At 50.9% G+C, this 13,628-nt stretch overlaps 1 protein-coding gene across 1 annotated transcript in view; it reads right to left on the bottom strand.

Moving 5' to 3' along the window:
* LOC126957062 (acetoacetyl-CoA synthetase-like) overlaps positions 1-13,372 on the bottom strand; it is a 53,485-nt gene extending 40,113 nt beyond the window's left edge. Inside the window, 5 exon segments of the mRNA XM_050794452.1 lie at positions 4,085-4,259; positions 4,430-4,509; positions 11,410-11,653; positions 12,868-13,153; positions 13,273-13,372. Coding sequence (XP_050650409.1) covers positions 4,085-4,259; positions 4,430-4,509; positions 11,410-11,653; positions 12,868-13,153; positions 13,273-13,372 — 885 coding nt within the window.
* Between the last annotated feature and the right edge of the window lie 256 nt (positions 13,373-13,628).

Here is a 13,628-nt window from a genome sequence, read left to right as displayed (position 1 = left end):
TTGTTGCACACTTGCTGGTGACAGAGACAAAGCAATGTAGATGTTATTGACACAGGAAAGGCCACATGAGGTGCACACATTCTACTCACACCATGACACAGTTAGTGAACCCACATGAGGCATTCAGAACAGCGCCTGGCCCCAGCAGGATGAGGGAAGCCATTAAGCAGCCGTGAAACAGAATGAGGTCTGGGCTGACACGGAATTGCCTCCAAAGAATGAGGTCTGGGCTGACATGGACCGTCTCCAAGACAGTGTTCATACAAAGCAAACATGCAGCATAACCCTGTCAGTCCAGAGGAAAGAACAGATATGTAAACACGCACACACATGCCCAGATACATGCACACACACACATGCGTGCACACATGCACTCACACTCACACATGCACTCACATACACGCACTCACACACACATGCACTCACACACACGCACTCGCACACACATGCACTCACACACACGCACTCACACACACATGCACTCACGTACACATGCGTGCACACACATGCACACACACTCGCACTCACACATATGCGTGCGCACACACACACGCCTACAGGGGCAACGATCCGCACTGAGGCAATGAAAATGACTGGCATGGCTGCCTCCGGCCCTGGGAGACACGCAGCCTTTCCTCCCATATCCTGTTGAGGCTGCTTGACATTTTTACCATATCCAAGTAGATTTAAGTTTTTTTATTTTAATTGAAAACTTACTAATTTTAAAAACGTTAAGGCAAGAAGGTGCAGGTACACTCACAGTACCTTCATCTATGCAGGGAGACTCTCTGGGTGGCCCTGGAGTAAAACAAATCCCATGACAGAGTGAGGGGCAAGTTCCAGCAGGAATCTCGGCCCTGGAGGGCAACAGGGAGCACCCCAACCCCACCATGGAGGCAAGGAGGTCACGGGGGATGCGCCCAGCCTGGGAGGACTGGAGCGGACGTGGCTGGGTGTCCTGGGCCTCGCCGCACATCCCCGAGGTCAGAATCTCAGAGTGGGGGATGCGGTGACCATGTGACAACCCCAAGTGGTTCTCATTCAGCCCTGGGTCAGAACCCCTGGACAAGAGCTCGCAGAGCTCAGGATGAAACAGAGCACCATGCCAGCAGGCCAGCACCTATGGCATGAACGACGTGGTTTAGTCTATGTCAGGAACCTGCCTCCTGCCCGCCGCAGCCTAGGGCCGTCCCCAATACACGTGGGCTACAGTGACCCAAAACCAACATCTCCTGGAAGACCCACCCACACCTACTTCCCACTCACACAGGCAGAGGGCACTGGGACACAGGCCAAGGTCTCTAGTCAAACTGCTTTCTTCTTTTCTTCCCCCTGAGACAGGGTCTCACTCTCACCCAGGCTCGAGTGCAGTGGTACAATCACAGCTTACTGCAGCCTCGACCTTCTAAACTCAAGTGATCCTTCTGCCTCAGACTCCCATGTACCTGGGATGGGACCACAGGTGTGAGCCACCACACCCAGCTAATTTTTTTTATTTTTTGTAGGTGAGGTCTCACTTTGAAGTCCAGGCTAGTCTTGAACTCCCAGCCTCAAGGGATCCTCCTGCCTCAGCCTCACGAAGTGCTGGTATTACAGGCATGAGCCACCACACCTGGTCATTGAGCTGCTTTCTGAACAGGTCTCAATGTACTCATTCAATTTCCTTTATTAAGGAACTATTCACCAAAGAGGAAACCAGTGCCTGGAAGCCCCAAGCAGCAGAGCATTCCCGGCCACCTCATTGTCCAACAAAGCTGCTAAAAGTTGAGTCCAGGCCTGCTGGCTCACACCTGTAATCCCAGCATTTTGGGAGGCCAAGGTGGGAAGATCACTTGAGCTCAGAAAGTTGAGACCAGCCTGGGTAACACAGTGAGACCTTGTGTCTACGGAAAAGCATTTTTTTTTTCTTAGATGGAGTCTCATTCTGTCACCCAGGCTGGAGTGCAGTGGCACAATCTCGGCTCACTGCAAGCTCCACCTCCTGGGTTCAAGCGATCCTCCACCCCAGCATCCCAAGTAGCTGGGATTACAGGTGCCCACCACCATGCCCAGCTTTTTTGTATTTTTAGTAGAGAAAGGGCTTCACCATGTTGGCCAGGCTGGTCTCAAACTCCTAAGCTCAAGTGATCCACCTGCCTCGTCCTCCCAAAGTGTTGGGATTACAGGCATGAGCCACCATGCCTGGCCTCTAGAAAAAAAATTTTTTTTAATTAGCAAGGTGTGGTGGAGTGCACCTGTGATTTCAGCTACTTGGAGGCTGAGGCGGGAGGATTACTTGAGCCCAGGAGGTAGAGGCTGCAGTGGGCCATGATCACCACTGCACTCCAGCCTGAGCAACAGAGTGAGATTCTATCAAAAGAAAAGATGAAAGGCAAAGGTAAAAATGGAAAAAAAAGGCAAAGGGAAAACAGGAAAGGAGGGAAGAGGAAAGGAGGGAGGGAGGGAAGGGGAAGGGAGGAAAGGTGGGTCACAGTACAGGCTGGGCCCAGGGCTGCAGGACATGTAACAACGGCCAGCGAGGCTGCTGTTAGAAGCCAGGTGGTGTCAAGTTGCTCCAGAGAAAAATCTAACTGCCTGATTGTTAGGGAGGGGGCAGGATCCTTCCAGTAAAAATGAAATGCCTCTGAGAAAATTGCCCCAAATTTTTGAGTTCTTCCCATTGTATCTTTCCTCTCAAAACAAGACCCTGACATTTTAAATTGCCATGTCCCAGGGAGGCAGGCAAATCCTGCATCATAGTAGCTGCTGGGAGCTTTCTGCAACTCCACAAGGACACTGCACTGATGCTGCTGCCCGGCTTCCTGCTCTGAAATGTTTGAGAAGGGCCGGGCACACAAGGGCTCATTGGTGGGGGTGGGGCTGGCCCTGGTATTCTATGTTAGGGACTGGGGACAGGGGTGAGTTGTAGAGAAAATCCCTGCAGCTGAAAGAAACCTGAATCATCTGTCCCAAACCCCACAGTAATTCGCAGCTGGTCACAGAGAGCCGGGAGTGGTCTCTTCACAGTCACACATCAGAAACACACCCAAGGTCCCCTTCCTGAGTCTGCGATCCCAGGGGTCTGTCCCCTTCACCGGTGTCTGTGTGAGATCCCAGGGGTCTGTCCCCGTCCTGCATCTGTGTGAGATCCCAGGGACCTGTCCCCGTCCTGCATCTGTGTGAGGTCCCAGGGGTCTGTCCCCCTCCTGCATCTGTGTGTAATCCCAGGGGTCTGTCCCCCTCCTGCATCTGTGTGAGATCCCAGGGGTCTGTCCCCCTCCTGCATCTGTGTGAGATCCCAGGGGTCTGTCCCCCTCCTGAATCTGTGTGTAATCCCAGGGGTCTGTCCCCCTCCTCCATCTGTGTGAGGTCCCAGGGACCTGTCCCCCTCCTGAATCTGTGTGAGGTCCCAGGGGGTCTGTCCCCCTCCTGAATCTGTGTGAGGTCCCAGGGGTCTGTCCCCGTCCTGCATCTGTGTGAGGTCCCAGGGGTCTGTCCCCCTCCTGAATCTGTGTGAGGTCCCAGGGGTCTGTCCCCCTCCTGCATCTGTGTGAGGTCCCAGGGGTCTGTCCCCCTCCTGCATCTGTGTGAGGTCCCAGGGGTCTGTCCCCCTCCTGAATCTGTGTGAGGTCCCAGGGGTCTGTCCCCCCTCATCTGAAGGGGTCTGTGTCTGAGGGTCCCAGGGGTCTGTCCCCCTCCTGAATCTGTGTGAGGTCCCAGGGGTCTGTCCCCCTCCTGAATCTGTGTGCAATCCTGGGGAGTCTCTCACAAGGGGCACAGAAGGGCCCTGGGCATTGCCCTCACAGGTCAGGCACGTGCCTGTGGCATTCCACTCGTCATAAAAACTCAGCACAAAAGCACCGCCCAGGACCTGTAGCTAGATCATTCTGGAAGCTCTTGATGTTTTGAGTTCTTCTCCTCTGGGGTAGAACACACTTCTTTCAACTTGTCCTAACCTTCTGTCTTTCAGTGCTCAACAAGGACAGGGAGCCCTCCAACACCTGAAGTTGGAGTTCTGGTTTAACGGCGTGGACTCCATGCTGCTGAGGCAGGGTGGGTGGAGGAGCGAGGCCATCTTGACACCGTGCCCTGGGGAAGCCCTCACCGAGGTGCAGCACGGGCACCTAGGGAACGCCTTACCATGGTGTAGCACGGGCCGGCGCCCGGGGAAGCCCTTACCGTGTGTAACACAGGCCAGCACCCCAGGGAAGTCCTCACCGTGTGTAACACAGGCCAGCACCCCAGGGAAGTCCTCACCGTGTGTAACACAGGCCATCGCCCTGGGAAAGCCCTTACCATGTGTAGCCCACCAGGCACCCCAAGGAAGCCCTTACCGGGTGTCATGGGCTGATGTACCGGGGAAACCCTTACTGTTTATATAGCACAGGGCAGCAACCCAGGGCAGCCTTCACTGGGTGTAGCACAGGCCGGCAACTGGGGAAGCCCTTACCATGTGTAGCACAGGAGGATGTCACTGCTGGTCATGTTGCTGTGCAGCAGGTGCTCCGTCAGGTGCAGGATGAGGGCGCCCTGTGGGGAGACGGGGGACAGCAGGTGCTCTCTGTTAGGCGTACAGTACCAGGGTACCTGGTGCTTGGCCCACGTGCCACTCAGACGCTGCCAGGAAGAAGCCTCAGCAGATCCCCAGTTTCTTTCCTGGTAGAAAAGGACTTTGGAGGCTCCCCCTTCTCCCCTGTGATGAGCCACGCCCCCACGTCCCTCTGCCACCTGAGCCCTGAGCGTGGCTTGTAGCCTGGAGAGGAAAACCCTGACACTGCTGCCTGCCCTTGAGTTCTCAGTGCCTGGGCCATCAAGGGCACCACGGAGGCCCACCAGCTTCAGGCAGAAGAGAAGTGACCCTTATTGTGAAGAGAGTCAAAGAACAAAAGACCAGGGCCTGACTGTTCCAGCACAGGTGCTAGCCCAGTCTCACAGGGGGCAGGGATCGGGGTTGAGGGGAGTGTGGGGGGGCCCTGCTGAAAATAGAGCAAGACTATCGCTGGGACTCACGTTCAGGATCGGAGCTCAGGAATGCCTCAGCCGAGGGGGCAGCACAAGACCCTGCTTCTGGCTAAAACACCCAAGCAGACCCACTCCCTCCCACCACTATGCACTATTACTGTTTAATGTTGGTGCTTAGTAGGCAATGTATTTGCACGATCCACAACTCTGAAGCAGATGCTATGAAAAGCTTCCTCTCTCCCTGTCCTGTGCCCAGTTCTCTCCAGAGGCAGCCAGTCCTAGCAGCTTCCCGTGAATATCTTTCTTGCTGACACCAGCACATATTGATGCCATTTTGTTCATTTTGACACAGTGTCCTGCACTTTGCCTTTTCCACCTAACAGCACACCTGGGAGATCTTCCCTGGCATCCCAAACAGGCGACTGCCACCCGGCCTACAAATGGCAGCAACTGAAGCCTCCAGAGACTGCCAGGGAGATGGGCAGGTGCTGCCTGATACGGTTTGGCTCCATGTCCCCATCCACATCTCATCTTGAATTGTATTCCCGTAATTCCCATGTGTTGTGGGAGGGACCTGGTGGGAGGTAACTGAATCATGGGGGCAGCTTCTCCCATACTGTTCTCATGGTACTAAATCAGTCTCATGAGATCTGATGGTTTGATAAGGGGAAACCCATTTTGCTCGGCTCTCATCCTCTCCCTTTGCCTGCTGCCATCCATGTTAAGATGTGACTTGCTCCTCCTTGCCTTCTGCCTTGTGAGGCCCCCCCAGCCATGTGGAACTGTTAAGTCCATTAAATCTTTCTTTTGTAAATTGCCCAGTCTCAGTATGTCTTTATCACTAGCTGGGGACGAGCCCTTTTCTGCAGTCCCCCGAGGCTGCCTCCAGGCTCTGGAAGCTGAGATGCAGGGTGGGGTTTAACAAGAAGCCCCAGTGAGGGTCAAGGGACAGCCTCCCCGCTTCCCTTCCCCAGACACTAAAAAGCTTCTTAGAAAGTTCCATGACACTCTGTTCTCTGTATCAGGTAGGCAATAATTTGGGGGTGACAAACTTTTCAGAAACTGTCTCCATGAACTACATCTTTCCATGAATCCATTTCAAGGACAGGGAACTCTGATTCTAGGAACCTGTGGCAAATCCCCCTCCCATTTTTTTTTCACTTAAAATCAGCACTGAACTCTGCAGCTTCACCCACGTGGTCTGCTGTGAGCACAGCGGAGCTCTAAGCCCCACATTCAATGGTTCATTAGCCTCATTGTATCAGACGGCATAAAACAAACGATGGGCCCCCTCCTCTCAAGAATTTCTCTGTGTGAATCTTAACAATTCACATCCATCATTTTCCCCTTAATTCTTAAATATTTATGGTCAAGCCTGAATGCTTTCCCTGAGGGTAAGGCAGCGTAAACAGCACGGTTTCCTGGGTCTCAGTGTAGGAGAGTAATTTCATGTAAGGAAGAGAAAGGGGAGCTGCTTTCTGACACCTTTCATGGAAAGAAAACACGTGAACACATAGAAACACACAGAAAACACAACCAACAAACCAGTAACACAACCCCACCCCATTAAATCAGCAGGATTAGGAGCAGCCCAAGGGCTCTGGCCTATGTTGCCTTGCTGTTTTCAAGTTTGTGGTCAAGATGATTCTAGAAAACCAGCAAGATGCTTAGTCACTTCTCCGGAGAGGCAAGGGCCCAGTGAAAATAAGAGTACATATAATTTTTCCTGATTTTTCCGCACTCTAAATATACCAGGCACGATCATTTTATCTATAAGCTATGTTACATCTAATACATTTTTATGTTTTTAAAAAATGACATGCACTATGCAAAGAGCACTAAAAATAAAAGTACAGCTATGCATTTCCATATTTCCTAAAATGTCTTGTTTGGCCACATTCACCCATCCCTGCCCTCACCCTTGTCTCCAAGATTTCTAAAAATGCTCATCTCGGTGGCTCATTAACAGACCTGCGCCCAGGCACACCAGGGCTGCCCTTTCACAGGGAAAATGCGATTCTAGCTACACTTAGTCTGTGAACACGCCCCAACTGGCTTTCATAAAATCACATGATTTGAGCGACAGGAGAGCTCACTGCCTACAGAGGGGCAACTCGGTCAGCCAGTGTAACTGCCAGAAATAAGGCCTTTGCCCCCCACCACCGACCTCACCCCTCGCTCCCACCCCCAGGTTTCTTGAGAATTAACCTGCTGTGCCTGGACAGCCTCTTGGACTTTCAGATCTATTTCACAGCCTGCAACAAGCCCTTCAGTGAATCCAGATCCAGGTGGTGATGAAGCCACGTTGCCTCCCTTCCACATTCAGATGAAAATACTCTGAAAAAACCCAACAAGGCTTTCAAATGATTCCAATGTAAATATTTATTTTTTATGGAATGGATTCAAATGGCTTCCAGGTAGAGGGAACATCTGTAAAATCTAAATGAGCTAGAATAAGGAGCCTGTGTATTTCCTTTTCAAATGCCACTGTCTGATTAAGCAAAGGTTTCTTCACTTGGAGAATTCTCTTCTTCTCAGTTTGGGGGGAGAAGTGGCGATCAGAAGTTTGATCAATATACCGCGGATTCTTCTCCTCCCTATGGGCTGAGCCAACTGAGAGAAATGGGGAAATGAGCTACAGGGATAGCTGAAGAGCTGGCCCAGAGGAGAAGCTGGAGCAGAGGCAAGAGCCACGCGTGGACCAAGAATCCTGACTCCCAGAGACTGGCTCAGGAGTCCCAGTGCGAGGTAAGAATTCAACCCGAGTCAGAAAGAAGCTCTTTTTATCAAGCCCGGGGTAGAGGAGGATCACAGAAAGTAAGATGTGACAGCGGTTATTAGAAAAGCACCACAGGAGGCCGAGACGGGCAGATCACGAGGTCAGGAGATCGAGACCATCCTGGCTAACACGGTGAAACCCCGTCTCTACTAAAAAATACAAAAAAAAACTAGCCGGGCGAGGTGGCGGGCGCCTGTAGTCCCAGCTACTCGGGAGGCTGAGGCAGGAGAACGGCGGGAACCCGGGAGGCGGAGCTTGCAGTGAGCTGAGATCCGGCCACAGCACTCCAGCCCGGGCGACAGAGCGAGACTCCGTCTCAAAAAAAAAAAAAAAAAAAAAAAAAAAGCACCACATTCGGCCGGGCGCAGTGGCTCACAACTATGAGCCCAGCACTTTAGGAGGCTGAGGCGGGTGGACTACGAGGTCAGGAGTCCGAGACCAGCCTGACCAACATAGTGAAACCCTGTCTCTACTAAAAATACAAAAAAAAAAAAAAAAAACTAGTTAGGGGTGGTGGTGAACCCCTGTAATCCCAGCTACTCAGGAGGCTGAAGCAGGAGAATCACTTGAACTTGGCAGACAGAGGTTGCAGTGAGCCCAGATCGCACCACTGCACTCCAGCCTGGGTGATAGAGCAAGACTCCGTCTCAAAAAAAGAAAAGCAAAGCATCATATTCACTCAGGCATTTTATTTCTGAAGAGTGGCCCAGTGAAATCATGAAAATGAAATACACTGACATTGTGTCCCCCCGACAGATGCAGGGAGAATGACATATCGTTTCCACGGTGTTCCTACCAAAGCTGCATCATCTGGACCTAACCATGAGGAGGTATCAGACAGACCCAGAGAGCCATTCTGCCAAACCAGGAGCCTGGGCTCTTCAAAAATGTCAGTGTCATGAAAGACAAAGAAAGCTCGAGGAACTGCTACAGATTCAAGGGCATGAAGGAGACCTGATGACTGAGAAGGCCCGCCACCTGGGCTGCTAGGACACTACTGGGAAACTGGGGACCTGTGAGTATGGACTGTGGATTAGGTGACGGCATTGCACCAACATCAACCTTCCTGAATTTTTTTTTTTTTTTTTTTTTTTTTTTTTTTTGAGACGGAGTCTTGCTCTGTCTCCCAGGCTGGAGTGCAGTGGCGACATCTCGGCTCACGGCAAGCTCTGCCTCCTGGGTTCATGCCATTCTCCTGTCTCAGCCTCCCGAGTAGCTGGGACTACAGGCACCTGCCACCATATCCAGTTAATTTTTTGTATTTTTAGTAGAGACAGAGTTTCACCGTGTTAGCCAGGATGGTCTTGATCTCCTGACCTCACAATCTGCCAGCCTTGGATTCTCAAAGTGCTGGGATTACAGGCGTGAGCCACCGCGCCCGGCCAACCTTCCTGAATTTAATGAGCGTGCTACACTTCTCTAAGGGAATGTTCTTGTTCTTGGGAGATACATGCTAAAATATTAAAGAATGAAAGATTATTATGACTCCAACATACTCTCAACTGGTTCAGCAAAAAATAAAATAACACGTGTATATACACAGAGAGAGAGAGAGAGAGAAAAGGCAAAAGAGGCTTTTAGGACATTTTAAAAATGAGTGTTGACAACAGGCACAGTGGCTCATGCCTGTAATTCCGGCACTCAGGAGGCCGAGGCGAGAGGATCACTTGAGCCACTTCATGACCAGCCTGGGCAACACAGCAAGACCTAGTCTCTACAAAAACAAAACAGTAGCACGTGCCTGTGGTCCAAGGTACTTGAAAGACTGAGGTAGGAGGATCACTTGTGCCCAGGAGGTAGAGGTTGCAGTGAGCCATGATCACGCCACTGCACTCCAGCCTGGGCAACAAAGTGAGAACCTATCTCAAAAACAAACAAAAAAAAGAGACATTGAAAATGTTAAAAAGATAATGTTAACAATGGAAGAATCCAGCTGAAGAATCCAGCTGAAGGGTACTATGGAGCTTACTATTCAGGCAACTTTTCTATAGGTTCCCTAGGTATTTTATTTTTTTCAAAAATAAAAGGTTTGGTTGGCCATGGTGGCTCATGCTGTAATCCCAGCACTTTGGGAGGCCAAGGCAGACAGATCACATGAGCCCAGGGGTTTGAGACCAGCCTGGGTAACACGGCAAAACCCTATCTCTACAAAAAATAAAAATAAAAATAACTATAGCGGCACATGCCTATAGTCCCAGCTACATGGGAGGCTGAGGTGGGAGGACTGCTTAAACCCAGGAGGCGAAGGTTGCAGTGAGCCAAGATCACACCACTGCATTCCAGCGTGGGTGACAGAGCAAGACTCCATCTCAAAATAAATAAATAAAAGGTTAAAAGTCACTAACCCATATGTATAAATTCTATTGCATAGTAGTAACATATTATTTCAGGTGCTTTAATAAAGTTAGACTTTTGGTGAAATAAGAAAAATTAAAAGCATGTGTCATGGGCTGAACGGTGCACCCCCAAAATTCGTATGTTGAAGCCCTAATCCCATGTATCTCAGAATGTGACTAAACGGGCCTTTAAAAGGTGACTGGATTTAAATGAGGCTGTCAGAGAAGGCCCAGGCCCGATCTGACTGGGGTCCTTAGGAGAAGAAGCTTGGACACACACACAGACCCCAAGGGGTGTCACATTATAGACCGTACGAGGACACAGCAAGAAGGCGGCTGTCCACAAGCCGAGCAGAGAGGCCTCAGATGAGAACAACTGTGCGGCACGTTGGTGCTGAAGCCACACAGCCTGTGGTATTTCGTTATGGCAGCCCTAACACACTCACAGCACAGGCAGGTTCCTTCTCAGTTCATCAGACTCTATAACCTAACCATGGCTTTCACATTTTTAACCACAACCTACGGTCAGACAGAAGTTTTACAATATGCCCTCAGCATGTGCACACATCCATGTATACTCCGTGTAATGACAGCTTCCCCAAACAACACCTATACCTCTTATGAGCCTACTCTGTGCTAATATTTTATTTTAGTTCTTTGACACAGGGTCTGGCCCTGTTGCCAGCTGGAGTGCAGTGGCATGATCTTGGCTCACTGCAACCTCTGCCTCCTGGGTTCAAGCAATCGTCCCACCTCAGCCTCCCAAGTACCTGGGACTACAGGTGTGTGCCACCACGTCCAGCTAATTTTTGTATTTTTTAGTAGAAATGGAGTTTTGCCATGTTGGCCAGGTTGGTCTCAAACTCCTGGGCTCAAAGCAATCTGCCCGCCTTGGGCTCCCCAAAGTGATGGGGTAATAGGCGTGAGGCACTGCACCTGGCACCGTGCTAGTATTATCTATTCTTGTCTATTCTGACTCATTCTTTTAAAAACACTGGGAGTGCCGACCTATTGAGTTCATAATCCCCCAGGTGGTCCGGACCTGCAGGGTGAATGTAGCTGGTTCAGCCAGCGCACTCCCCACCCCCAAGACACACTGCACTGTACAGTGATCTCCAAGCCTGTCACCATGGTGGTAGGTGCCATCCCAGCCCGTGGAGTGGCAGCTCTCCACTGACCTGGGCCCAGTGCCTCATCTCTGCACAGCACCCCACTTGGAGAGAAGCTGCACGCTGGACTCTCCAAGGATGGAGTGCAGTTTGACAACCCCAACACTGCCATCATCAGCTGGGAGGCCCTGTTGGAGCAAACAGACAATGGGAGGCCCCTGCAGGGCTTTCCCCAGAGACCTACCCCAGCGGAATGCACCATGCACTTGGGTGCGCCCGTGGTGCCCGATGAAAACATGATGAACAGTGCGTGGCTGAAGGGCAGCTGCTCGAACTCCAGCTGCGGGGCCTGCTCGCTGGTGCAGGTGGCAAGAAAGTCATTCAGAAACACCGTGGGCCAAAACGCAGGGAAACACACCATGAACGTCCCAGAATGCTGGACCGGACCCGCTGGACACGCACTTCCCTCTGCTTCTACCCCAGAAAAGCTAGGATTTCAGGGGGACACTGGCCTGATGTGGAAACTTTCCGGGACCAGGGGAGGAAGTCAGATCTCAGAGATTCAAGCTAATTGAAGGAAAACTCACTGAATGAAAGAATGTTTCAATTTCCTTAATCAGCACCGCTGACAGGATCAAGGGCTGTCTTTTAGAGAATCTTTGAAGTGTTTTCATAACCTCCGTGGAGAAGGATTACTTACAATTAACAAGTCGTATGTGTATAAACACTGCTGATGGGGGCTTTGGAAATGGCCTTGAAGTCTTCTGAGCCCGTTTTACTATTAATCATCTGATTAGCAAATGCTTTGTTTTCAATGATTACCCCCCAAAAAAGCACTTGCCAAGTGCGTATGAATTAAGATGCTTCCTCCATGGCGAGAAGGGAGAGGAGGTGGTGCTGGGTTAATGAGCCCGTCCTACAGACGTGGGGCCAATTTCCTAAACCACAGCTCAGTGACAACCTCTAGGCAAATATCATGTGTTATCACTAACTTGCCAGATCCTGAGGTTTACAATAGCAAGATACAAATATCTGTCCAAGAACAAATACAATTAATCCCAGCTACTGACTGTCACCCAGGAAGTGTGCCCAGGCTTACCCCCAAAGCTGACCTGCAGCATCGCTATGGGTGGCCAAGAACCACCAAAGGGGCGACACCGAAGGGGCTACAGATTTGTTTTCTGCACTAGAAACAGCTGCAGAAGCCACAAGCCATCTTAGGAAAAGGTGGTTTTCTATTTTGAGATCAGCAGCAACATCCATCTCAAAACACTGGCCCCATACACAATTGACAAATAGAACTTTCTTTCAAGGAAGGCGGTGGGAATCGGTTAAACGCAGGCTGCAGCCATTTGCTAGGGATGTTTACTCTGAAATACAAATGCCATACATGCTAAAATGAAGAATTTTGCTGTCTTGCGTGAGAGAGCATCCTTCAGGATAAGGGTTTCTCCTGGGGAAGACACAGTGGTTTAAAAGGGCATCCAAAATAATTCAACTCTAAGCAAGAAACAAACAAAGCCGTCTGCTCCACGTGTCAGGAAAAGTACTTGCTGTGGAACTTGACAGCCAACGTAAACCCCTTCCCACCTCCACCCCATGTAAGAATCCCATTACAAAGTGCCCAGTCTAATCGGATACTTCACACGGAGAAAAGACTTTTCCTTCAAACGGTCCATAAATCACAGTACATAACGATTACCTTTGTTGCTCTTTTAAGAATGAATAGCCCACAGGGTGGCTCCGCCCATCGTTCTCCGCTGACGGGCACGTTGGTGTTTCTGGTTTATCTGTGGCATCCACAGTTGAAGGATGGACTGCAGGGGAATCCAGTCCCTGGGGCCGCTGACGGGCACGTTGGTGTTTCTGGTTTATCTGTGGCATCCACAGTTGAAGGATGGACTGCAGGGGGAATCCAGTCCCTGGGGCCGCTGACGGGCATGTTGGTGTTTCTGGTTTATCTGTGGCATCCACAGTTGAAGGATGGACTGCAGGGGGAATCCAGTCCCTGGGGCCGCTGACGGGCACGTTGGTGTTTCTGGTTTATCTGTGGCATCCACAGTTGAAGGATGGACTGCAGGGGAATCCAGTCCCTGGGGCCGCTGACGGGCACGTTGGTGTTTCTGGTTTATCTGTGGCATCCACAGTTGAAGGATGGACTGCAGGGGGAATCCAGTCCCTGGGGTGTCGAGAGGGGGCTTCCGCATTGCGTCAGGCGAAATGAAGTGGCTAACGCACTTCTGCTGGATGCCCTCATTTTGTATCAACTGCTGAAGAATATCATTCAGAAAAATCAAAGCCAGGCCACCAGGGGACTGGCAAACCCTGTCTGGTTTCCTCTCCACCTGGACTGCAGCTTCTGGAGGACAGACACAAGCTTTGTACCTCTTGGTGCCCTGAGAACACCCTGACGGACGATAATAAGCCACGCACCAACTACCGCTTGCTGGAATAAAAAGGCCT

The sequence above is a fragment of the Macaca thibetana genome, chromosome 6 (genome assembly GCF_024542745.1).
Source record: "Macaca thibetana thibetana isolate TM-01 chromosome 6, ASM2454274v1, whole genome shotgun sequence".
NCBI classification, from domain to species: Eukaryota; Metazoa; Chordata; class Mammalia; order Primates; family Cercopithecidae; genus Macaca; species Macaca thibetana.
Note: the sequence above shows the minus strand (reverse complement) of the source record. Positions and strands in the feature narration are given on the sequence as shown.